Below are 27,798 nucleotides of genomic sequence, written 5' to 3' on the forward strand. Positions count from 1 at the left end.
GTGGCTGGCTGCAGCACGCACACAGACATAGCTGGGAGTGACTTGCTGGAGGCTGTTTGTGAACAGTCCAGACCGGAGGCTACAGCAGCAAAGCCGTGTAAAGGGCACCCCCGGTAAGAGGGCAGGGGTTACCCAGCTACTCATTATTCTAAACTGTGCCCTGGGTATGTCACAGATGCCCATATTGAAAATCCAACTGTGCATGTACTGGGCAACAGGTGAAAGTTTCTGCATCAGAAGATACAGGAGCAAACCTTTTCTGTTACAAGTACAGGGTAAAAATGCATATGCAGAGGCTGCCAAAGTCTTGGCTGGCAGGGGCTGTCCTAGGGAACCCCTTTAAAAGGCAGAAGCCGTGCAGCCTCATGCTGGACTCCTTTTCCTAAGTAACTCTGTGAGGCTAGAGTGGGGGGTGATTTTGTATTTTCCACCCCCATCTAGCCCTACTCACCACCAACACAGGGCCGCCTACTCCCTGCTAAGTTCCAATGCTGCAAAGAGTCCTCTGTGGGCACTGACATAGTGGTAGCTGAACTCATGTACAGGGAGTGGGTGGGAAGAGACACCCATGCTTGGATCTTTGGGGATAATCTGACCCTATGAGAGGATCAGTGGATGGCAGCATAAGAGCACGACTGAAATAACCATCATCAACATCACAGTAAGACCAAGGCACAGTGCTTAAAATACCATGAAAACAACCAGGCAGATAGTGGGGCAAAGGCCAAAGTGACTTCACCAGGACAGAGAGGAGGAAACCTGACATGGGGAAAAAAACAGGGGGGAAGGGAAGGTTATAAATATGGGGCTGACTGTGGAGATACCAAAGCACACTCTGGGGAGAAGAAGCCTTTAGCTGTTGAAAAGCATGAGGAATGGGCTAAGACTGATGCCAGTCAGATAGAAGTTCCATACTGTAAGGCCCACTGCAGCCAAGGCATGCCCTCCTGCTGACTGAAGCCAGGAGGAATCCTTGAAAGACTGGTGGTATCTGAGCTGAGGTTGACCAAAAAGGATCCCTCGGAATATATCCAAGTGAAGAGATGCATCGGACAGGTTCTCATTTCGATGCATAGCAAAGCGACGTACTCCCCTTCCTGAGTGTTAGCAAATATATTTTCTATTTATCGGAAGTCCAGGTAGGACACAGCGAATGCCATTTTCCTCACTCTGTCCCTTGCCAATATTCCTCAGCCCAGACCTGGAGGGACCACCGCTAGGAATGAATGCTGTGCTCAGTTTCCACATTCAGTTTCCACAGTCTCTGGGGCCTCTCTGTTGAGACTGCCAACAAGGGGACCAATTGTGGTAATAGTTTTTGTTATATGGACACCAGATTGTTTCACATAGACTGCTAGTCAAAAAGCTTCAAATGGCAACAACATCTGATTCTGACTGACCATCGCTGGATTTGAACCAGTGACTAAGAGGTGAAGTTGACAGACTCCATATCCCAATTTCCAATCTCTTAAGCCATCCGCTCCCCTACGAATAATGTTTAAGGCTCCTCTTCCCTATGATCTTCCCTATGATCTGGTGGTTAGCGCCTAAAGGAAAGTTTTCAAAGCAAAGCTTCTAACGTATATAATGCAATTCTGCAGTCAACACTGGCCTAAGAAGTCATGCACATGTGCAACGCCCACTGGTTTAGGTTGTGGTTCCTCTACGGATCAGACCCCAGGAACTGAGCCCCAGTCTGAACAAAATATAATGACCCATGTTGTAATACCATCTTGAACGGTCAAGAACTTTGCAAACTAATCAAAAAACGTCACCCTCACTACGTGCATTCTCACACTAGCGCCTGAGATGGAGTCCATTTCTACCAGCCGCAGCACAAAAAAAATCCATCAATACTGACCCTTGCTCCCAGATTCCAGTAAAACCCCGTCCTGCTCAGCCATTCACAACCTTTGAGATTATTTGGACTATTCATTTTTACAATAAAGTCATTAACGAGAAATTCATGACAAGCTGTTCAGAAAACCCACGGCAACATCTGAGCAACACTGGGTCACAGAGCTTGATTAATGCGTTTATTAGCATTTGATTAGATTAAGCTAATAAACTTCTTGTGTTTACGTAGACTCCTGCAAGTGAATTAAAACACACTTACCATCCACCCCATTGCTAAGCCACCACCTGCTCCCTCTGCATGACAACTAAAGTACTGTCCACGCTATCCCCAAGCCAGCACAACCCATGGGCGCTACTGCTTTGGCAGTTTCATAATGAAGATTCTTATTATGAGGGTGAAATGAATTATCTTAAATATTAAGACCAAAGGGCCAGATTGACAAAGATATTTGGGCGCCTAAAGATGCAGACAGGTGCCTAGCAAGATTTACAGAAGTGCCTAAACTGATTAGCGCCTAACTCCCCCTGAAGTCAAATCCCACCAGGCACCTATTTGCATCTTTAGGCACCTAAACACCTTTCTAAACCCAGTCCCAGATCCTTAGCTGGTGTAAACCGGGGTAGCTCCATTGAAGTCACCAGCTGAGGAACTGAAGCTAAAAGTTTGTAGTGACATAGAGGCAGAGGCATTACTGTAGAGATGGGGATTAGACTGGGATTGAACAAGGATAATAATACATAGCACTTACTTTGGGGCCTCACTCTTCCACCTTTACTTATACTGATTAGGACCTTACTAGTGAGTATTCCAATTGCAATAATCAAAATTGTCTGTAAACTAGGGTGCTACACACTTTAAGAAAGGATGGCAGAGAGGTAAGGACCCAATCCTGGGAGGTGTTGGGCGGCCTTCAGCATCTTGCAGGGTTGGTCCCCAGTGCCCATATTTTCAGAGCGCTGGGCATTCACAGATCCAACTCATGTCAACCGGACCTGTGAGCACCTCTGAAAAAAATCAATCCATAATTGACTAGCCTAGGGTCACAGGAGGGAGTGTCAGAGACCGGACTAAACTGCAGGCGATTCACGGTGAGCTTACATGCTGGGAGCAGTGCCTGTTTTAAACCCATAGCCAACGCAAAGCTCTATTACAAATGCTCTTACTCTGACTCTTCCTCCTTCTGCTCCTTCAGGCTCTCAAGTAGAGACTCCTCCAAGACTTCCAGCTCCTCTAAAGGGATTCTCAGCAGCCAAGTGACATGGCAGATCAGCACCCTCGCTCGGGCATCGTAATAGCCTTAAATAGATGGAAACACAGGGAATCGATCAATTTTAATCAGATCAGATCAAACAGCAAATGTTGCACTCTGCTCTGGGTGGTGACTGTTTATTCAGTACTGAGATAGCATTGTCTATCCTTTCAGTTCATGCTAGCATATCCACAGATTTGGGAGAAATGAGGGCTCACCAATTAGAACATGGTAAAGCACAGGACTGTGAATTCATTAGCTTCATTGAAATCAATGGACCTGGGCCAATTTATAAGAGCTGAGGATCAGGACCTATGTGCCCACCTAAGTCACCTTATAGTGAAGTATTCCGTCCCACAAAACTCCTCACTGTCAGCAGAGATTCACTATAACAGGCGAGTGCCTACGTGGCAAAGAATCTCCACCCCTTTCACTGCAGGAGTTGGGGCAGGCCCTCGCTTCACCCTCTCACTGTTGGTAGGAAGCACTGGCAGTTGTGGAGAGGTGGGTCATAACTTCATTCCCAGCAGGGAGAGGCTGCAGCAAGACCAGTGCCAAAAACAACGTGAAATAGACGCGTGGGGAAAACGAGGCAGCTCCCAACATCTAAGTGACAACGCAAGATTTATTACCTTGTCTAAATGCACCTCCAGATATAAGCTTTAAATTCAGTGCTTCTCATTTGTTATAACAGGGAGACTGGAGTTTAATAATAAAAACAGATCCAGTTACAAGCTAGCTTTGGTATATGTATATTGCTGACAGCTGTTTGCACTTATTCTTCACTGCATGAGCTGAAGGAATGGACAATTCAATCTGACAGCATTCAATGGTAAAAAGAACGAGGCGTACTTGTGGCACCTTAGATTTACTCTGGGGCTGGGAAGCAGGAGCGCTAAAGAAAAAGATATTTTAAGCAGATTAGATTTTAAACACTTTGTGTCAGATCTACTCCTTGTCCTGTGCACATCTCCACAGCATCGTTCTCTTGTTTTCGTAACTTATTCTGGGTGCACTCTGGCATGAAAGATGGCATTGCATTTTAAGGGTGTGCGTGTGAAGATACCAGCTTGAAACATCTGGCAAGTCTGTGAGAGACCTAATATGGAGATTGCACTTCACGGACAGCTGTTACCTAATCTAAACAGATAGGTTATTTATCTAACCCCAATCACTATAGGATCTGAGCATGTCACAGTCTTTAATTATTTATTCTCACAATATCCCCATAAGGTAAGGAAGAATTAGTAGCCCCATTTCACAGACGGGAACCTGATGCACAGAAAGACTAAAGAGCTGCATAATGTTATGAGTAGGGCCCTACCAAATTCACGGTCCATTGAGGTCAATTTCACAGTCATAAGATTTAAAAAATAGTAAATTTCATGATTTCAGCTATTTAAATCTGAAATCTCACAGTGTTGTCATTGTAGGGGTCCTGACCCAAAAAGGAGTTGTGGGAGGTCACAAGGTTATTGTAGGACGGGTTGTGGTCCTGCTACCCTTACTTCTACGCTGCTGCTGGCGGGGTGCTGCCTTCAGAGCCGGGCGCCTGGCCAACAGCCGCTGCACTCCCGCCGCCCAGCTCTGAAGGCAGTGCAGAAGTAAAGGTGGCAATACCACAATCCCCCCTAAAATAACCTTGCGGCCCTCTGCAACTCAGTTTTGGGTCAGGACCCGCAATTTGAGAAACTCTGGTCTCCTCCGTGAAATCGATATAGTATAGGGTAAAAGCCCACAAAAGACCAGATTTCATGAGGGAGACCAGATTTCACGGTCCGTGACGCGTTTTTCATGGCTGTGAATCTGGTAGTGCCTGAGTTACGAGCAATGACAGCATCTGTAGTTACCCAGGCTCAGTTGCCTGACCCAGGATTCACTGGGATGAGATACCTAAACATTTTTGAGGATCTGGGCCTAAGTGACTTGCTGAGGTCACACAGGAAGTCTGTAGCAGAGCAGGGTCTCAGGCTACTGCCAGAATCATAGCGCCATCCTGCCTCTCTGCTAACTCACAGCTTGGTTTCTGCTTTTCCAGCACAGGGATAAATAAACTTGCGAGGCGATGACATGAAAATACTACTTTGTATTATTTCAGAGGGATGTAGTAACCTTTCTTGTAATAGCTGCCTAACTTTCCAGTTTTCCATTAAAAATAAACTGAGAAAGCCAATGAAAAAAAGCCACTTTGTCCTGAGGTGGATGAGGCATAACAACAATAAATTAACTTCAGTCCTGTGCAAAGGTGAATTGAAAACACCGTTGCCAAGTGCAGCCATTGATCTGACATGAAGACTTTGCAACAGTTAGGCATTCTTTATAGCATTAGAAATTTCATTCTAGTAATTTAATCCACCTCCTGGATTAAAACAAAACATTCGCTTGTTAAAGAAAACAAAAATATTATCATTTGTTCAAAATAGGCTTCACAGGAGATCAAGAATTTATTCCCTGGACAGGTCGCCAGTACTTGAAGTAATTTACAGAATAAATAGTTTAGGCTGAGATTTTCAAAATGGCCTGATTGAATTTCAGTGGGAGTTGGGCACCTAAATTCCATAAGCCTCTTCAGGAAAAAAAAAATCATTTTAATTATTTAGCTTCAGAACTTTTCTGACACCGGACACATGGGCATGTTAAACCATGATGTAAAGAAGTTTGTAGAATCAGGAGATCACAAAGCAGGACAGATTCATTAACTGCAGGTTACTATTAAACATTTATATTACAGAACAAAAATTGGTTTTCTTGAAGTTAAAGTAGGGAAACAGTGTGCTGCTGACATTAAAAGAACGGAAATAACATTATAATAGGTGGGATGGTATATTCACCTTTGGAATAAGATTTTGTTTTACTGTGTGTGATGTCAATAAGTCTATATTATAAAAGCTCATTAAAAACAAAGAAGAACACTCACCATCCTTAAGAGAGAAGGACACAAGATCCTAAAACAAAAACAAGAAACAAGTAAGTTAAATTTGATGGCATTTTACCCAAAAATCTAAAATAAAATAATAAATTAGACATACACTATAATTGAGTGATTTCAGCATGTGAGTATATGAATAGGAGAAACCATGGTGGATCATTTCAGTAAAACAGTATATATCAAAGCCAGATGCTTTAAACCCAAAGGTATCCATACCCTGCTATATGTAATTGGGCAGAAATAGTCACCCGCAAAGTGGTAGAACAATTCACTTATGTATAAAGGAGCAGTGTGTAAATTTATCACAGATTATCATATCACCATCAGATTATCATTTATCACCATTATCATATCACCATAGCACCAACCAATGATACAGGGCTTGTGAATCTGGAGATGTGGGTTCTGTCTCTGCCACAGACATGCTGTGTGACTTTGGTCAACTCACTCAGGTCCAGATTTTCAACAGCGGTCTCCAAGTTTTGGATGCCTAAATTGAAGCACCTTAGGCCTGATTTTCAGAAGCCCTGAGCTTCCATAACTTTAGCTAAAGTCAATGGTAGTTACGGGTGCTCAGCATCTCTGAAAAACCAGGTCTCTCATGGTAGGTTTACACTGCAGTTAAAAATGCATGGCTGTTTAATTGTGATGTAGACTTTTGGGCTTGGGATTCTGAGCCCGAACATCTACACCACAATCAAACAGCCCCTTAGCCTGAGCCCTGAGATCCAGAGTCAGCTGACACGGTCCAGTCGTGGGTGTTTAATTGCAGTGTAGACATACCCTCAGGCTGAGCACCAGAATTGATGGCCACTTTTAAAGATGTTTGAATTTAATTTCTCGGGCCTCAGTTTCCCCATCTGGAAAACGGACAGAGTAATACAGGCCTTTCACATATAGGCTGTGAGGATTAATTATGAGCTTAGACGGAGGGTGCTAACGAAGGACAAAGTGCTGTTGTTATGACTATGTTCTCCTTTTGTTTCATCACTCACAATGTTTAAGGTTGTGTGCAGACACAGCATACAGCACTGATTCAGTCGACAAGCCTCTCTCTTGCCCACCAGGAAGACATTGTGAAGAAAAGCCAGACGTGTGCATGCTTATAGGGAAAATCTGGAATCTCTTTGGAAATGAAGAGCACAGCTGAAGAACCAGGATGCTGAAGAACCAGGATGCTGCCAGGGAGTTTATGATTATTAGTCCCCATGCACCTAAGCATAATTTGTGTCCTAGAAACTCTTCCAACCCTCTTTCCACTCCCGAGTATGGGAAATCTGAAATGGTGAGTGAGCTGCTCTTAGCCAAATGCTAATGCAAGAGGGGGAAAATATAGATACTCCCAAACCCAGTGTAACTCCTTGGACTCCGTAATATTATTCCCAGATGGAGAAGGTTCTGCTGTATAATTCAGATGTGCGAATCAGTTACATGAATACAGATGGAGGAAGGAACTTCTTGCAGCTAGGGGAGCTGAGGGATAAGAAGGGAGTGACGGGAGGTACTGAGACTTGGTGGAGGGGAAGGGCAGATGGCTCCAGCCTGGGAAGAAGGATTCCCGGTGTTCATATCTGTTTTTGAGATGTTCCAGACCCCCAAGGTCCCTCTTCCTGCTCCCCAGCCTAATCCCGGACCCCAAAGTGGCCACTCTAACCCCTCTGGGTCATGCTCTCGCCTACCCCAGACATGCATGAGTTTATGCAGGAGTGGAGCCACCCCACAGCGTTTCCCAGTTCTGCCACCCCTGCAGAAATAAACAGACTGGGGAAAAGTCTTTCACGGAAGAACAGGCAAACAGGTGTCAATTTACTTTAAAATCTTTACACATAATTTAAGTGAATGATCAACATTGTTCCCAGCCATCATTTCCAAGTGGATGTTACCCGCTGACCCAGAAAAGAGAAGGACTTGGGCAGCAAACTCTTGGGGTGATTGTTGCGGGATAACAATTCTTGATAGGTTTGACCTAGATGGGAAGCACATTCAATTGGCAGAAGTGGTTTCAATGGGAGTTGTGGGAGGCTCAGCGTTTTTTAAACTAAGGCCACTTATTTAGGTGGCTAAATATGGAGCTTAACTCCAGGCACTCATTTTTGAAACTGTTGGCCTGTGAGTTTAGAGGACTGAAGCAGGTCTCAAAAGCCGAAAGGTGGGTGCAGATATTCCGACTGACTGACAAACTGGGGCTAATGCTTATATTAGATGCTATAGGTGTGCCCACCTGTTTCTAATTGTCTCAGACTTCGAACTACACTTGGGTGTGCTGTCAACTGGAACAAAACAAGTATCGATTAGTTTAGATCAAAAATAATAGTCTGTTCTTTCTCTCCTTGTCTCATCAGCAGTTTTGTTTAGATGATTTACAAAAGAAAAATGAAATTGGCTTTGTGCCCTTGTTTGCTTCTTTATGATGTATGAAGTTGGCATGAGAGGCTCTTTTAAACAGTCTTATAACTGCTTGTTTTTTACATTTGAAATTCACGTCCTGCTTCTCCTGTAAAACTCTATGGACAACTAGAGCAGTGGTTCTCAACCTTTCCAGAGTACTGTGCCCCTTGCAGAAGTCTGATTTGTCTTGGGTGCCCTCAAGTTTCACCTCACTTAAAACTACTTGCTTACAATATCAGACCTAAAAATACGAAAGTGTCATAGCACACTACTACCGAAAAATTGCTTATGTTCTTATTTTTACCATATAATTATTAAATAAATCGACTGGATATAAATATTGTACTTACATTTCAGTGTACAGTATATAGAGCAGTATAAACAAGTCATTGGCTGTATGAAATCTTAGTTTGTACTGACTTCACTAGTGCTTTTTATGTAGCCTGTTGTAAAACTAGGCAAGTATCTAGATGAGTGGATATACCCCCTTGGAAGATCTCTATGTACCCCTGCTTGAGAGCCACTGAACTAGAGACCTAGTAGTTATGTGACACCACAGATGCCAAACTTGTGAAAACCGATGAAGAAAGGGAAGTGATTTTTATTCAGACTCTTTGGATTTTGTATATTTTTGTTAAAACTTATTTAACCCAAAAACCCAATAAACAGCTGGAAGAAAAGTTGTTTTGTTAAAGATTCAACACCCTTTCCCCTACAACAGAGCGCTTCTAATCCACATTTCAGGGTCACCCAAGGGAGGTCTCTTGAAGAAAAACAGGGTAAAACAGACATTTTAGATATTTCTAAGCCAAAAGTCAAGCAGGAGTAACAAGCTTTCAGCTCTTCTTTACATACCAAAAAGAAACAAAAAAGGGCACAAGCTCATTTTTGCCCTTTCTTCAGGTCACCTTTAATAACTCCCTCTTTAAAAAGTTTACTAGCAACTTGAAGTTCCTTACAACAACAAGATTATTTAAATACATTCCAAGAGAGAGTTTACTAGTTTTCATTGACAGTTTATTTTTACCGAGCTGCTTTATGTGTGCAAAGCAATCTCCATTCATAGCATTGCTGCTGTTTTACTTGCCAGAGCTAACTGTCCTTAAAAGATTCAGCTTACCAACACTCAACTGCATTAGTCACTCGAAATGAACATAAATAATACCCATAATCCTTAAAATTTCACTCAATCAACAGATTCTGCTTAAGATACACCGTGAAGATGGGGAAGAGTGCTAACGACATTGATAAGAATCAGCCTCTCTCCTCTCAGATTCAAGAAATGGGGAGAGACATCAGAGGGTTGGGAATTTAAAAGCAGAAGTGTAAGAAAATTAGACCGGGAGAAAAATACAGCATTCAGAACCGACAGCAGAAGATGGCCTTTAATCTGTAATATCCACAAGAACATGTGTCTTTACAAGCGTCAAGATATGACTTATGTTCAGTCCTCCCTGCCACTTCGCAACAAAGAAAAGAAAATCTCAGCCCTGGGCAGACTGTGCCCAATGTGCAACAGAAGGTAAAAAGAAGTACTTTTGTACATCCCCATAAACCACTCAGCTACCTGCCTTCATGAATCATTCCTTCAGCATCGTTGCAGAACAATTATCAAGCAACAATCTTAAAAAAGCACATGCCGTAGCACTAACAGGAACTTGTCACTGAATTCCAGAAGTCTATGGTTATCAGAACTCAATCAAACAAATCATAAAAGTGAAGTGAGTACGTGCAGGATACAGAGACAACAGGAAAGCACAGAATGGCTGGATAAAAGCAGTCAAAGGTTTGTCTCTTAGATTGTTTACCTTCAAGTCACAAGGAAACGCTGATCTCAGTTTGAGTATATGGTGGTTCCCACCCACCAAAGTGTTTTGCCAGCTACATCAGAAAAAGCCTCAGGTGCATCAACCTATAGTGACCTTTTCCCTATATAATTCCTCATGTGAGCTATGGGTACTTCTATACTACCTGCCGGATCGGGGATCGATTTATCGCATCTCGTCTGGATGCGATAAATCGATCCGTGAATCGACGCCAGTACTCCACCTTGGCAGGAGGAGTAAGCGGAGTCGATGGGGGAGCCGCGGCAGTCGACTCGCCACCGTGAGGACGGCCAGGTAAGTCGAACTAAGAGACTTCGACTTCAGCTACGCGAATAGCGTAGTTGAAGTTGCGTGTCTTAGTTTGAACCCCCCCCGCTAGTAGCCCAGGCCTATTTCAAGAAGTTCAGCTGTTCTTCCAGTGAGGAAATACAACTACTCTAAACCTTGTCTCAGAAACACCAAGAGAATCAGTAGCTAAGACTCCTATATTCTACTGTTCTCTTTGAACCAAAGACACAAAGTCCCTGGACATTCAAGAAGAGTCTCTGTTGTACACCCGAGTGACATAAGTTATGCTGACACAGCCTGTAGTCAAGTATCAGAGGGGTAGCCGTGTTAGTCTGAATCTGTAAAAAGCAACAGAGGGTCCTGTGGCACCTTTAAGCCTTCTTGCATCTGAAGAAGTGAGGTTCTTACCCACGAAAGCTTATGCTCCCAATACTTCTGTTAGTCTTAAAGGTGCCAAAGGACCCTCTGTTGCTTTTTACAGCCTGTAGTGTAGACATTGCCTTAAAGTAGGTATGTATGCTTCCTTTAAGACCCTTTACACTGCCTGAGCTGAGTAAAGGGGCCTAAGTGTAAATGAGAATCAGGCCCATCATGTCTAAGGCCAGGTCTACACTACAAACTCACATTGGTATAAGTATGTTGCAGAGGCGGATTAACTATGCCAATGGGAGAAGCTCTCCTGGGTGGCGAAGTTATGTCTTCACTAAAGTATAGACCTGCCTAAAGTGTTCCACTGATTTCAGTCAAATGTAGATGGGGAGGAGGAGAACAGAGCAGCAGTAGTATGGTAGCAGTGAAAGGGTTAATAGTTTTCCCTTTAGAACGAAGGGCTCTATGCACTGGGCGTACAGAACATTTTGAAGCAGAGAAGGTATCAAAGACTCTAGGCATCACTTATTCAGTGGAATCTAGCCAGGTCAGATGTCTAGCACTCACTATAGGGATGGATGAATGAATGAATGGAGGGGTGGAAAGTCAGTCACTTTATTCGCCGCCCCCCCTCCCCCCCGTTGTTTATTTTTAAACAGAAGGTAACCTGCTGTTTTAAATACATATAGAATTAGGATTTACTATGCCCAATACACTAGAAAGAGAATTTCAACAACAGACAGGCAGCTCTGACAAGGCCTTTATCCACAAGCCCAATGGAAGAGGGGAAGGGATGAACTTACTTGTGTAATGACGACTGGATTATTTGCCAAGACAGGATCCTTCAGTAAAATCTGAGCAAAGGTTTCTGCGCCCTCGCCACCCAAACCGCTGGTGAACGCAGTCATGGCAGGCAAGACGGCGTCTGACAACTCAAGCCATTTCACCAAGCTTTCAATGAACTCCATCCTAAAGGCGCTGCATGACAACACAAGCAATACGAGTCAAACATTCATCATTTCCTCTTTCCTAAGTCACCTTCATTTTAGACTCCAGGTAGGATTTGAAACGCTGATTAAAAGGCATTCAAGGCCCAGCCTTAGTCTTCAGCTTCTCCGCTTCAGTTTATTAAAGAAAGACGGTGAAAGCAAAGAAATTTATTTTTGTAGGGATATAAAAAATGCCCTGGGCTGTCAAGCGAAAGTTTTACGTCACTGTTTAAAGGTGACAGTGTGGTCTGGATGTTAGAGTGCAGGACTACAAGTTAGCACTGCTGCATTGCAATCCTGGCTCTTTCATGTCACCTAGGACAAGTCACTTAACCTGTCTGTGCCCCTCTCTGTTTTAGGAAATCGAAACACTTGGATTCTTCACAAAGGTGGTGCAAGACATAATGTAATGCATGTAAAGCAGTGGTTCTCAAAGCTGGTCTGCCACTTGTTCAGGGAAAGCCCCTGGCGGGCCGGGCCGGTTTGTTTACCTGCCGCGTCCGCAGGTTCGGCTGATCGCGGCTCCCACTGGCCGCGGTTTGCCACTCCAGGCCAATGAGAGCTGCAGGAAGTGGCGAGGGCCGAGGGATGTGCTGGCCACCCTTCTCGCAGCCCCCATTGGCCTGGAGCGGCGAACCGCGGCCAGTGGGAGCCGCAATCGGCCGAACCTGCGGACGCGGCCGGTAAACAAACTGGCCTGGCCTGCCAGGGGCTTTCCCTGAACAAACGGCGGACCAGCTTTGAGAACCACTGATGTAAAGCACTTTAGAGATCTTTATTGATTTTTCTTGGCCTTTCACCGGGCCTTACTTTCAACTTCTAAAGATCTCTAGTTGTTCACACAAAAATCAAACCACCAATGAAAAGTCAGCAGAGGTATCTGAACATGATCAGCCTTTTGTGTAGGTAAGGAAGCAGTCTGGAGTGGACAGTACCATTAACCTTTGTAGGCCTGGGGCTTGGCATCAGCAGTGTTAAGAGACTCACTTTGCAGTGAAGCATAAGGAAATTTTAGATGTAAAGGAAAGTTTAATATGGTCAAGAAAATAACCAAGAAAACCCCTAATATCAGTCTTAGGCTGTATATTTCTCCTTACTGTTCCAATGCGCTATGGAAGCACAAACTCAATACGAATAATACTGTTACATTTCAGAGGCTCTGGCTGTGGGAATCACAGAGAAATTGGGTTTAAAACAGCTGAAAATATAAGTCAAGACCTGCATTTTCTTCCCTGCCAGAAATTAACATTGTCTAGGCATCAAACATAAATAAATGCTTATGACCTGTAAGATCTGTATTGACGTTCTGGGATATGGGCTCCCCTTGTGAGTTGCCGCGAATGGGGATGGGAGTAAGTGGCATGCTCACAGGGAAGAATAGTTAACCTCTGTCTCTGTACCAGCAGAATGCAATGCCCACTGTCCTGACCCAGAATCTAAAGACACAACTGAGGCAGCCTGATAGTCCAGGACAGGGGTGGCCAACCTGAGCCTGAGAAGGAGCCAGAATTTACCAATGTACATTGCCAAAGAGCCACAGTAATACGTCAGCAGCCCCCATCACTCCCCCCCCACACCTCCCGCCCACTGGCAGCCCCGCCGCACCTCCCAATCAGCTGTTTCGTGGCATGCAGGAGGCTTGGAGGCGTGGGGGGTGGGGGAGGAGCGAGGGCATGGCAGGCTCAGGGGAGTGGGCGGGAATGGGTGGAGTGGGGGCAGGGCCTGTGGCAGAGTCAGGGGTTGAGCAGTGAGCACCCCCGCCGCCCCCCCCCCTCCCCCGGCACATTGGAAAGTTGGCGCCTGTAGCTCCAGCGCTGGAGTCGGTGCCTAGACAAGGAGCCGCATATTAATTTCTGAAGAGCCGCATGTGGCTCCGGAGCCCCAGGTTGGCCACCCCTGGTCCAGGAGATTAAGGGAAGATTTGTTTCCATGTTTTATTTGCGGTTGTACGGTGTATTCGACACTGTAAGGAGAAAGGGTAAAATTTTCAAAAGTGCCAACGTGACTTGTGCCATTTTCCCATTTTCAAAAGAGACTTAGGAGCTTAAGTCTCATTAAATGCCTTAGGGCTTGTCTACGTGGGGAAATAACTATAGTGCTGTAGTTATACAGGTATTCCACTCCATGCGCACATGCTTATAATAAAAGACTGTCCACACTAGGAGTTACACCTATAACTATAGCAGTATAACCATAGTAGCACAGTCATGACAGTACATTTCCCAGTGCAGACAAGCCTTGAGATTTAAGCGCCCAAGTCACTCGGGCACTTCCAAAAATTCTACCCAAAATCTCTTTCATGGATGCCCAGCTGATGCACATTTTCTTCATTTTGAGAAGACCTATAGGCATTTTGCAGGATCCGGGTAAGTGCAACCTCTTTGATCAGAAAAAATACAGGCCACTGTTATCTTGGACATGACAAACTCCTGCAAGATTTCACTGGGGAAAGCTCACAAGAAAGCTTTTTTCTGTAAGATTTCAGAGAGATCACAGGCTCGGGCCTTTCCTGAATCAGGGATGTACCTTCAAAAGCAAAGGATCTGAACCTGTGTGGAACCTCAATTCCCATAAATTTCAGCACCTCAAAGGAGCTGGTCTAAAACCTCTGATTTAACCAGCCTGTCCCATGGCATACTTAAGAGTCCTCTTCCTTGGCCTTTGGAAGCACAGCCTCATGCCGCCACTAGAGCCAGCTTGGCGCTCTTTTTCTATATAATCTAATCTATCCCACACACATGATTGGCTTGTTATCAGAATCTGTCTCAGCTACTGCACAAAATCTGCTTTGTGCACCATCCTACCTTTGCTCCTTTTCAGGAAACAAGCAAGCCAGAGATATCCCACAGAGAGCTGCGTATGCAAACCTTCCTGGTTCGCCCAGCTGTTTGCCCACAAGTTCACATGGCTCCTTTGCATCTGTCTGTTCAGCCATCCTTCGTCGTCTCCAAGCCCACCTGCTCCACTTCTGTTCCTCGGCCATTCTCACCTGTCATTTCAAAATAATGAAAAAAACAAAGGTATTTGAAAGTACTGAGGAAAGTGACTGATAGATTTTCCTTTCCAGTGATTGCACTTCCTGGCTCTGTCTTTGATTGAGTCTGCCAAGGGCAGCCTTGTGTGTTTACCCAATGGTGTGACATTGTACAAAATACACTCAATGTGGCTTCAGGCTTCACCTTGTCTTCACCTTCAACAATTATCAAGTGTTTCCATAATACAGTTAATTATTTACACTTTACACAACAGATCAGAAATCCACTTCAAGCTGCAAAGGATCTGGGCTCATTGAATACTAATGAAGCATATGCCTCACACAGGCAAACCACTAAATTAACATGTAGTACAAAAGCCCTGCCACTTATCACAATGACTAATTTACTGCAGTCTGGGAATTTATACACCCGCCCCTCCCCAAAACCCAATTACCCCTCTGTTCATTATGCTGGAAGCATTTTATTCTGGTAAGAAAGTTCAGCTCAGAAGCAGTCTCTGATTAAAGGGAAAACTTTTGTTTTCTAATGGACTTTCCTGTTGGGATTATTGGATTTTCTACATCCCATCCTGCTTCCTATACTCTGCTCAAGGCTCATTCTTCACTGCTCCCTTTGCAGCCTTTGTCCACTGCCAGCTCAAGTCTGCTTGGCTCAACCTCCCAGTACGTGTTTCCTCAAAATAGTCTTGCGCTGGCCCTCTGCACAGGGATAAATTTCCTCCTATATTCTCCTTGCTCCTCTTTCAAATCCCCCACCTATTACCCCCAATTCTCCCACCCACCTGTTCCACAATGCTTATGTGTGTTGATTATATACCCCCCCCCCATTGTGTGCTCTATGTGTTAATCATAACACACCTATTTTTGCTTTTAAGGTCCAATCCCGCACCCAGTTCAGTTGATGGGGGTTCTGCTACCAATTTCATCAGCGGTGATTTCAGGATCAGAGTTTGTAAGATTTGTGGTAGCAGGAACTTTTGTTCTGTTTTGATATATGCAACTTTGCTACCGTAATGCTTTAGGCACATCTATGCTGCTAGAGAAAGGAGGCTAATAATTTTGGCAATAACCAGAACAAAGGAAATCATAGAGTGGTGTAGAAAATAGGCTTTTAAACCGCCAAACAACGCATTAGGGCCCTGATTTGGCAAGAAAGTTGTATTCTTGCCCGCGCTTAAATTCCTAGCTGGGTGCTACCTGCGGCTAGGTGTGCCAGTCAAGGTGTGAAAAATGTTCCCTCTAGGTGTGCATCACGTTGTGTGTGCTGGGCAAGGCATGAAGGGCCTGATTCGAAGCTCATTGGAGTCAATGGAGAGACTCCCATTGACTTTACCAGGCTTTCGGTGAGGATCTAACTGGTCCAGGGCAAGCTTTAAGGCAGACTGCTGTGGCTAGCATTAATCAGACTAGGAATTTCAGAGTGGGCAGATGTGCACAGACAGCATCCATGTGACAATTTCTCATAAAGGAGTGCAGAATGGGACCAATCACCATGGGTGGGGTTGGGAAGGAATTTCCCCCCAGGACAGTGACCTTGGGGGTCATTTGCTAGGACCATATCGGTACATCTCACCTAATCAATTCTCTGCCACTGCAGGGGCCTCAGGTAATGGTGCACCTCGGTTTATCCTATTCTCTGCCTGTGGCACACAAGAGCGTAGTCTGTTGAGGGCTGCAGTATTTTGGTCTAATTCCAGATGTTGGGTTTAGCGTGTGGGTGGCTGGGTGGTATTAGAGGCCTGTGATAGACTGGTCTAACTAGATGATCTGACGGTCCCTTCTGACCTTAAACTCTCTGTTTAAAAAGAATCATTCATTACTCAGTATCCCAAGGCAACCTGGGTTTGTCTGCAAAGGGGGAAGAGGGCTCCTCCCGATTCAGAATCGCCTTGACGTTATTTCAGAAATATGCAAATTCAAGTCCTACCCTATGTAAGTGCTACTGTTTAAATGCCATGAAAATCCATCGCTCTCTTCAAGAGCTGGTGATCGCAATGACTCATGCCCCTGTCTTTCTGGAAACTGAGGCCCCTCCCGTATGCATCTCCTGGTTCTGTGACTTGACCATGCAGGTCTGAGGTATCTCAGTGCATTTCCATGGAAACAACACAACGCAGGAACCCAAAGTCCATGAACGAACAAAATAATAAAACTGCACTAATTCTCTGTACGGACTAAGAAGGGCAGGAGCTGACACATGATTCCCAAGGGATTGAGCGGTCTCCTCAGCTCCATTGCTGGCCTTGGGTGAGGTTCCATCTTGGGCATGTGATGTTTGGGTCAGCACCGAGTCACCACTTACTAGGTTAAACTGTAACTCTGAAGAAGGGAGCTATACCTTCCCCACTCGCTAACAGTTTTCTATGAAATCTCAAATGATAAAAAAGTCCCTATTTGTCTCACTGCCTCACATCCTTTTCCTTGTATGCTGCTGATCTATCAGTTCAGGCAGCTTGTCGTCTCTATGACAGGCCATGTGTTCGGCCATGGTTTTCAAATGTGGACATGTGACTTGCAGATCTCCACCGCACTCACACCATTTAGTGTAAGGCTTAGCAAAACCCGCACACTTCATATCATGTAGCTAATCACAAAGCTCTATTTTGGGGCAAACAAATCTATTTTACAGCATTAGCTAGAGTCTGATCCCCCTAAAGTGTCATCCTGACTCCAACTTATTGAATAAATTGTTCCCATGAAATATCTCATATTTCAAGTGCCAGCAGTTTTTGCAAACCATAGCTTGGCATTTCTGTTATCAGCCCTACAGACTTGCAGATGTGAGCATATTATTATAACAAACAAATGACTGGAAAAATCCACTTGCTCCCAGCAAGAGCAAAGATTTTCTTGGCCAGTGAAAGGGCCCAAACTAGCAACTTCTGGAGAATTTAATACAGACCTAACTTTCCTGAGCAGCTCTTAGGATATTATGATGCTGGGTATTACAGGAAACCCTAAGAATGACAGATTCCAGGGGGAGGAAATAGCATTCAGGTGTCTTTGAAGAGACAAAAAGTTCCTTCTCCCTGCCAGCCACTAGAAGGGTGTGGGGAGTCACATTTATAGGGTACTATCATCCATAGGCTGACACCAAAAATGGAGCAGCTGAGCAGGGTCTAGAGACAGTATCCTGGGAGAAATGCCATCTGCAGAAGCTGTTTTCACCTTTACATTTAATTCCAGATATAATGTGTCTGCTAATTTTTTGACTGAATATACATTCCCGGGACACGAATGCTCCCATTCTGAACAAAGTTCAGTGTACTCCCTCAATTACTAAAAGTCACTCTCCCCTCCTTCACATGGGGAGCCCCTGTTTGTCCAGGAAGTTTCTGCACATTGTTTTCAATCTATTTATGATCTACCTCATTCTTGACTCTAGTGTGTAGTACAGTCACCTGCACGATCTAATCTTTATTTCTTGCTAGTGTAACCAATACAACCAACTGTAGAAATGACACTACAATAGCTTCTTTGTACGTAACCTTATTCCATAAAACTCAACAAACAGATCATTAAAAAAAGGATTTGGGAGTTTCGCACCAATGATGTTGAATTTGCTGAAAAGTTATTAAGGTTCTAAGAAGCCCTATTCTCGGTGTTCTGCCATCCACAAGTCAGAGCTTTGAGGTGATATTATGGGCAATAATTTTCAAACGTGGGACCCCACAGTTAGGTATCTAAGTACACCTCTACCCCGATATAACGCAACCCGATATAACATGAATTCGGATATACTGCGGTAAAGCAGCGCTCCGGGGGGGCGGGGCTGCATACTCCGGCGGATCAAAGCAAGTTCGATATAACGCGGTTTCACCTATAACGCAGTAAGATTTTTTGGCTCCCGAGGACAGCGTTATATCGGGGTAGAGGTGGATATATAGGTATCTAGAAACAGCTGGATTTTCTGAAGTGCAGTGTCAGGAATAACAACATCTGGTTTAGTCAAATTCAACATATTGGCCTACCTGATAAACAATCACATTCTGCTGCTATTGAAATCAATGGGTAGAGCCCTGCAAATCTGTAGATATCCGTGAACCACGTTTGCAGATCACGGATCGGATGCGGATACAAATTTTGTATCCACGCAGGGCTCTATCAATGGGAACTGAAGGAACTCAACACCTCTGAAAATCAGGCCACTTAGTTCGGTGCTAAGTTTGAAAATTTTGGCCTGGGTATTTTGCCACCGACTCCAACGGGAGTAAATTGGTCCCATAGGCAGGCTCAGATCCTGAGGATTATATTCGGCTTGTTTCACTGAAGTAGGTGCCCCTGTCTCAAGCAAGGTAATCCAGCAGTCCAAAGCATTTCCATAATCTGAGCTGTCACTTGAAAATTTTTTACCAGCAGCTTTTTTACCAGCAACAAAGTGCCCTTTGTTGTCTTGAAAGGTGCTGTATTTTATATAATGACCTCAGCAATCCTATTTAAAAAATAAAATAATAATCCTACATTAAAGCTCCACAGCTGTAAAACACTGGAGTGTTCCCTACCGGTGGAAAAGCAAACACAGGCATGCTAGCTTCACATTCGCTCCTATGCTAAAATATAGATGCTTGGAACTGCCAACCAGCAGAACGGGTTAAATCCTTGGAACCCTCAAATGCACCTGAGCCATCTCATTGACCCAGTAGGGTTGCATCGGTGCAAAGGAAGACACAATTTAGCTTTTAGTTTCTGAGTCTCATTCCCCAAGAAAAAAGGACCAGGAATGATTAGAAGGTAGGAAGCAGGGACTTCGGATGCTGGAGGGATGGACTGTCTTGCATCACACAACAATACCTGAGTAGCATTGAGGGGCTCTGTATTATCTCTCACCGTATTATTTGTTAAGAGCTGACAGCATGCTCAGAGCTGTATAGATCATGGAGGAAATCCCAACCAGTTTACAGTAAAAGGCTCAAGGCCTGCAACTGGGTTGGCCTGGGCAGACTTTCTGACCATGTGGAGACTCACTGAAATCAGTGTGGTCTATGTGGCAGCAAAGATCTGCCCACATGGATCCGATTGCAAGATTAGCATATAATAGACATACACTAAACAATATTACAGACACACAGAGCACAAGGTGACCATATGATGGATTCAATGCAAAGCAGGGGAGCATATTTAACAAACAAAATTACAACCAGATAATATATTCTTCTTCATGACCATTAAATAATACCTCCAGATTGCCTAGCATTGGGTTTGACTCTGCAAAACTTTATTCATGTAAATAATCTTTAATCACATGGGCCCCAGTCCAGGAAAACACTTTAGCATGTGTGTAAGTCCCTTTCTATTTAGGAAACTATTTAAATACATTTGTAACTTTAAGATGGTGTAAACTTCAATGGGATTGAGCACTTTCTTAAATTGGGGTGCTGTCCTGAAACGTGGCCATAAAAGAGCTCTGCTGGTGTCAATAGAATGAGGGAGATTTTATTTAGGTTTCTCTGATTTAGTCTTTAGGAGGAAAGGCACAATAAGGTTAATGGATGTCTTTGATAAGAGAATAGTTATGCCTTTTTCAATGATAAAACAAAAGCACTGCTGTCAATTTCTATCGCTCAGCTATTACCGGATGTGTAGAAATGCAAAGACTGACACACCGTATGAGACCAACAGACCGTTTAGTCCACTATCCTCTTTCTAGCAGTCTCAGATGCTTCAGAGGAAAGTGAAAAAACCTCAGAAATGGGCAATTATAGAATAAACTGCCATTAAGGGAAATGTCTTTGTAACCTCAGGCAGTTAGTGATTGGCTTATCCCTTCAACCATGCGGGTTGTATCCCTTATATTTTTTAATCTTATCTAATGTAACTGTGGAGGCTCTTACTATTCATACCAATGCCTTATTATTCCTGTATATGCAGTTTGGACAAACGAATTAAAGGAACTACAAATGGGTATTTTGGAAATTCTAATTTATACAGCTTTTAGAATAGCAGTCACAAGAGTTATTTCAGAGGGGTAGCCGTGTTAGTCTGAATCTGTAAAAAGCAACAGAGGGTCCTGTGGCACCTTTAAGACTAACAACTCTTAGAGGGTCCTGTGGCACCTTTAAGACTGTTAGTCTTAAAGGTGCCACAGGACCCTCTAAGAGTTATTTCAGATGCTGACAGAAAAATGCAATGCAACATTAAAAACATCTTATCCAGAGGAAGATTGTAATTTGCTATAACACCACCTAACTCTTATCTTTCATCAGTAGATCTCAAAGTTCCTCACAACCTTTTAATGTATTTGTTATCCTCACAACACCCCTACATGGCAGGGAAGTGTCATGATCCTCATTTGTAAACTGAGGTACAGAGAGGCTAAGTGATTTGCCCAAGGTCACACAGGAAGCCTGTGGCAGAACAGGGAACTGTACCTGGATCTCTCAAGTCAGTGCCCTAACCGCTAGACCACCCTTCCTCTCGAAAAGCTGGTTAAGGCCATAATCTTGAAAACATTTATGAACATAAGCAGCTTTACGCACATGAGTTCTCTCATTAACTTCCATTGGACTACTCATATGAGTAAAGTCACACACACGTTTAAGTGCTTGCATAATCTAGGTCCACGACGCAGAAGCACACAATAAACATTTACTTTTCAGAATGGATTATACATCGACATAAAACATACAAATATAATGTAGAATTCCGCTGCAGAGCCATATACTTAATGTAAACCACAGAGTACTGGAATCAGGACAGTACCTGGAAAATCTCAGCTTTCTTTAAAAAAAAAAAGTTTTTGCTAGTACTCATGCTTGCGGAAAAAAGCTTAAAAGCACACAGCATCCTAAAGACCTGACAGTGATTACACCCCTCCACTGCCTTCCCCAGAAAGTCACCTTCAAGGCTCTGTACAACTCAGCTCCTGCTGTCTCTGTTCGCATCTCACTGTACTCCCCCTTCACTCTGCCCACACCTAAGAAGCCCTAAAGGTTCAAAAACCCAAGAGGCAAATAAAAACAATCCAAAGTCTATTTTATTTAAAAACTCATTATTTTAAAGATAAACTCATGATTTTTGCAGCTTGACTCACAAAATCTGAACATTTGGGGTTGACAGTATTGGTATTATTTTATTGGGAACTCATGCAAAGCTCACTGATCTCATTGGTCTTTAGATCAGGCCTTTTTTCCATTCGGGGTACACAAAGGGCCAGCAAAAGGCCAACGAACACTTACATCTAATTTAAACCCTCAGAATAGGGATCAAGTGGGATTTACATGGTGCATAGACCTTTCGTAGATTTTAAGGCCAGAATGGACCATTATGATAATCTAGTCTGACCTCATGTATAGCTCAGGCCACAGTACTTCACCCATTGAAGCTGTATCAAGCTAGATCAAGTTTTTAGAAAGATGGCTAATCTTGATTTAAAAAATTCAATGATGGAAAATCTACTACATCCCATGGTAAATTGTTCCAATGATTACCGTAATTACCCTCTCTGTTAAATATGTATGCCTTATTCCAAGTCTGAATTTGTCTATCTTCAGCTTTGTGCTGGTCCTCAGAGGAGTGAATTTCACTTTCAGAGATCAACCAGAGACATTTAAGACAATAGGGGACCCATATCTGATCTTAAATTGGATATAATTTAATCCATAAATATGTGATAGTGTTTATTATAGTATCATGAGGTAGCCGTGTTAGTCTGTATCCACAAAAACAACAAGGAGTCTGGTGGCACCTTAAAGACTAGTAGATTTATTTGGGCATAAGCTTTCATGGGTAAAAACCCACTTCTTCAGATGCAAGAAGTAGTAGTGGGTTTTCTACCCACGAAAGCTTATGCCCAAGTAAATCTGTTAGTGTTTAAGGTGCCACCGGACAACTCGTTTTTGTTTGTTTGTTTATTATAGTGTTTCCTGTGTAGTTATGTGAGAGCTTTTTATTTGAGTAAAATAAGTGTAAATATTGTTTTAGATAAGATTTTAGAAAATAATATTTAAAAACAAAACAAAACACATAGCACTTCCCTGGGGAGGAAATTGACATGAAGGAAACTTATTTTGGGGAGGGAGGGAAAAAGGAGTAGATGCCTGCTACAGAAGGCCAGGGGGGGAAGCACTAACAGATTAATAGAAAGGGAGACGTTAGGTATGAGGCATGGGCAGAGTGAAGGGAGAGTAGAGATGAGAGCAGAGACCAAGGCTCTGCACCGTTCTGCTCTAAGGTGTCTTGAAGGGAAGGTAGCAGGGAGCCAGACGGAGTGACAGGCAGCGGCCGTGTTTCAGTAAGATTCCAGGGGAGAAAGCACTTCTTATTAAAGCATGAAGATGGTTAAACGTGGCGCCGTACTGTGGGACACAGTAAAGCAGATGGTGGATCTCTGAGTGGGGAATGCATCAGTGCAAATACAATTCTTACCCCATGAATCCTAAACACCCAGATGGACAAGATTGCTTATACACAGGATTAGATCCAGAAACCAGATCCACCCAGGGTGCAGGAAGGCTCTTGTGTGCATGTGACCTGTTATCACCCACTGAACAGGTGCAAGGCTGGGGGTGATATGGAGTGAGGGTCCCATTTCCTCCATTCCCCCCCCCCCCACACACACACACCTTTCCAAAAACTTTTTACACTCACGCTGAATTCCCCGTCCAGGCTCCTGCTCCGACAGCAGCAGCTCCCCTGTGGCCCCCTAGGGTAACTAGCCGGGGGCAGCAGAGTGCACGGTTCCCCAAAGGGCTCAGACTCGGGGGGCCGGCTCCAGCACCCCCACGCCCCTTAGGGGGTGAATCGGGGGGGGGCAGCGAAGCCCTGTCTGAACCTGAGCCCCAATGTGGGGGGGCGGGGGAGCCACCTCTGGATCTAGGCGCGTGAGGGCAACTCCCCGCCCTGATCCGCCTCCCCGGGGAGGGGAGCCCCCCTGCTCGGACCCCAGTGAGGGGGGCTCCCCCTGGACCCCGGGCTGGGGGAACCCGCCCCCCCACGCATGTCCGGGTCCGAGCCAGGCAGAAACAACCCGTCCCTTGTCCTACCGTGCGTCTCCACCCGCAAACCGTCAGGGAGGCACCGTGCTAAGCCGCCATCGCCTCCCCGCTCTCCCGTCTCCTCAGGCCGGCTCGGTGCTCAACCCCACCCCGAGGCTCAGGGACGCCGAGAGGGCCCGAGTTACGCAGATCGCGTAGGGGGAGCTATTGCCAAACGTTGAATGCGGCGGCTGCCTGACGTAGCCAGCGCGGAGGAGCGAAACGGCTACGCAAAGTGCGTAACGGGAGAGGGGCGCTCCGGCTGGACTCTGAGCTCCAGCTCGACCGTGTGGCTGGGCCCTTGTCAGGAGGTGGCTTGCTCCAGGCAGGGCCGGGCCCATTAAACACCATCGTAGTAGCATGAGATCACAACACAACTCTCCATAGCCTAGAACAGGGGGCTCCTAGCCTGACCCTCAGTTTCAGGTACATGTGGAGCCAGAAACCTCAGTGGGCCCCCCCCTCACTCTAACTCAGATGGGCCAGGATCCTCCCAGCCAGCCTGGGCTGCTCTCTGAAAGCAGGCCAGACCTGGCTTTTGCTGAGGACATTTCACACAGCTTCAGGTGTCACCTGCCCTACGGGTCCTCTGTAGACTTGAGTTTCAAAGGCTGATCCTGCAAACACATTAGAAGGATCTCCAATCACTTTCAGGCGCTATGGAGCAGAACCACTGACACAGTCCCCCAGAGAAAGGAACTGGCCTGCAACTTTGCCTTTTGGCTACCCTACTAGAGCCATTGCACCAGGCCTATGGGAAGTGCAAGGGTGGTTTTGCTAGAGTGGGGGCAGCGGCAGAGAGAGAGAGGCGGAAGCAGTGAAATGAAATCTGCTCTGGCATGTAAATAGAATAGATACATTCCTAGGGCAGCAAAATATTATGAACAGTAAATTTAGTAACAGTTTACTGTGTGAGAGATTTTGAGGCTACAAGGGGCATACACTTTCTAATTTAATAGATGAATCGATTTCAAGACCAGAAGGGACCATAGTGATCCTGCGTAACACAGGCCAGAAGTAATTTCTAGTAACCTAGTAATTTCTGCATCAAAACCATAGCTTCGTTGAGCTGCTAGAGCAGGGGTGGCCAACCTGGGGCTCCGGAGTCACATGCGGCTCTTCAGAAGTTAATATGCGGCTCCTTGTTTAGGCACCGACTCTGGGTCTGGAGCTACAGGCGCCAACTTTCCAATGTGCCTGGGGGTGCTCACTGCTCAACCCCTTGCTCTGCCACAGGCCCTGCCCCCACTCCACCCCTTTCTCCCCTCAGTGACCTCACTCCTCCCCGCTCCCCCCAGAGCCTCTTGCATGGCACGAAATAGCTGATCCGGAGGTGGGGGAGGGAGAGGGAGGCACTGATCGTTGGGGCTGCCGGTGGGTGGGGGGGCGCTGGGAGCGGCGGGGGGCACAGACACTGATGGGGGGCTGCTGACATATTACTGTGGCTCTTTGGCAATGTACATTGGTAAATTCTGGCTCCTTCAGAGCATCTCTTTTAAAAAGATATTCAGTCTTGATTTAAAGATTCCAAGTGATGGAGAATCTACTACATCCCTAGGTTAGTTGTTCTAATGAGTAATTGCCTTCATTTAAAAATGTGTACCTGATTGTGAGTCTGAATTTTTCTAGTTTCAGCTTCCAACCACTATATCTCATGCTGCCTTGTTCTGCTAGATTAAAGAGCCAGCTACCTTCAGAATCTCTTCCCCCTGTAGACACTTGTAGATAGAATTGGCCAACTCAGGGGCTTTGGTTCGCAGGACATTTCGGTATTTTGCAATCTGTTTGTTCTTACTCAAAATGAAAGTAAATTTATTGAAATTTCTCAGCGAACTGGAAATTTCCCCCCTAAAATTTCATTTCAGAAAGAGGGAAACGTGTTCCCAAAAGGAAATATGTGAAATTGACATTCTTGTCAGTTCCACCACTGCTATTCAGCTGGGGTTCCCAGTGCTGTCTGGCTTTCTCTGCTGTAGTCTGTGTGCCCTATTTCAAGGAATGTTTTGTTGACTCTGTAATAGATTTGATGAATCAGTGTGCCTCAGCGAATTGGTAGTTTTGCTGGAAAATTTCTGATCAGCTGTCCTTGATCATGATCAAGTCATTCCTTAATCTTCGTTTGGATAAATTAAATAGTTACAGCTTCTTAAGTCTTTCATTACAGGGCATGTTTTCCAGACCACAAAATGTTCTTGTAGCTCTTGTCTGAACCCTTTATAATTTTTCAACCTTCTTTTTGGTGTGTGGACACCAGAACTGGACTTACTGAGTCCAGTAGTCTTACTAATGCAGTATTCAGAGATAATCCCTCCTCCCCACTCCTACTTGGCATTCCTCTTTTTATGCATCCAAGGATTGCATACATTGTCTTAGCTATAGCATCATAGTGGGAGCTCATGTTCAATTGGTTATCTACCATGATCCCCAAGTCTTTTTCAGTGTCACTGCATTCCAGGGTACAGTTCCCCATCATCTTTGTTCCTAGATGTAAGATCTTGCATCTGGCTTTATTAAAACTCATGTTGTTCAATGAGCCCACCCAACCAAGTGGTCCTGATTGGTCAGTATTGTCCTACTTGGCCACATGCCAAACGTATGGGTCATGCATCCCAAGGGTATAACTGCCTATGGGCCAGAGTACAGTACTAGAATCCGGGTGTGTTCTAGGCCTACATCCTCCTGTGACACTGACTCATTTTGTGGTTTGTGGAAGGCAATTTTAACTTCACTTCCTCAATTCCCTATCGGTAAAGTGGGGATGATCATATTTATTTGTCTATCTCATGGGTGCGTTGTCAGGATTACTCAGGGTTTATAAGCGCTGAATATGAAAAGTGCTATGTAAATGCCAATGCCTCCTGATATCTATCAACTTTCATTCCTTTTCAGAGGCTGGACACCACTGCTGATCCATCTGCTTTTACCATGCTTTTTTCATTGTTCAATTCTTCTCCATGGCATTGTCTCCTGCTTTGGCTGTGGGATTTCACTGTGCCAGGGTTCTGTGGCTTTGAGTACCTGCGAAGCTCATTATAAAATACCTTTTTTTCAATCAGTGTGACACATATTTCTTGGCCTGGCAAATGTCAACACCCTCTGAGAAAGAGAAAGGGAGAGAGGAGTATATATATTACTCAGTACAGACCCACATTTTCTGGGTTTCTGTATTGAGATTGCAGCCTCGAAATCAAAGATGACTGACCTAGAGTGCATTTCTTATATAATACAACTCAGAGCCTTTGTACAGTCATTATTCTTGAGATTAAAGTTGGATAAGGAAATTTAAAACCTAAGAGGATCATTTAAAACAACAGTGTCAAAACTTTTTTAATAATCAGGGGCCACAATGACAACTTATCAGAAGCCCAGGGGCTGTAGCAAAGATGTATTAAGAGACAGATTGTGACCACCCTCATCCTTCGGCCAGAGGTAAAGCCAACAGGAGGGATAGCTCAGTGGTTTGAGCATTGGCCTGCTAAACCCAGGGTTGTGAGTTCAATCTTTGAGGGGGTGATTTGGGGCAAAAATCTGTCTGGGGATTGGTCCTGTTTTGAGCAGCAGGTTGGACTAGATGATCTCCTGAGGTCCCTTCCAACCCTGATATTCTATGAAGATTGAACTGTCCCATCTTGATCTAACTTGTCTTTCTTCCCCCAGCTCTCAAATTATCTACTGACAGATCTTTACAATTGCAAATGGGTAATTGAAAATGTGCAATAAACCCCTGATTTACATATTTCCTCAGTGAATAATTCTTGGTCTTCAGAAGATTCACAGTTAGTTATGAATATCCCAAACTTGCAACTGGTCTGTGGTGGGTCATTACACAATTCATGTGGTAAATCAAATGCTTTCTGTTCCTTGACTAGAGGAATCAGATAACTCACCAACATAGCGTGAATTGTGAATTATAAACTCAAACATGTCACTTTTGG

General features: G+C 44.5%; 1 protein-coding gene across 1 annotated transcript in view; it reads right to left on the reverse strand.

Annotated features, from left to right (window-relative positions):
• TMCO4 (transmembrane and coiled-coil domains 4) overlaps positions 1-23,911 on the reverse strand; it is an 82,235-nt gene extending 58,324 nt beyond the window's left edge. The window contains exons 1-5 of the mRNA XM_065421384.1: positions 23,873-23,911; positions 14,701-14,885; positions 11,711-11,885; positions 6,025-6,052; positions 3,022-3,154 (exon numbers count right to left, since the gene is read on the reverse strand). Coding sequence (XP_065277456.1) covers positions 3,022-3,154; positions 6,025-6,052; positions 11,711-11,885; positions 14,701-14,879 — 515 coding nt within the window. The 5' untranslated portion in view covers positions 14,880-14,885; positions 23,873-23,911. The remainder of the gene's footprint in view (positions 1-3,021; positions 3,155-6,024; positions 6,053-11,710; positions 11,886-14,700; positions 14,886-23,872) is intronic.
• Between the last annotated feature and the right edge of the window lie 3,887 nt (positions 23,912-27,798).

Source organism: Emys orbicularis, chromosome 22 (genome assembly GCF_028017835.1).
Source record: "Emys orbicularis isolate rEmyOrb1 chromosome 22, rEmyOrb1.hap1, whole genome shotgun sequence".
Taxonomy (NCBI): domain Eukaryota; kingdom Metazoa; phylum Chordata; order Testudines; family Emydidae; genus Emys; species Emys orbicularis.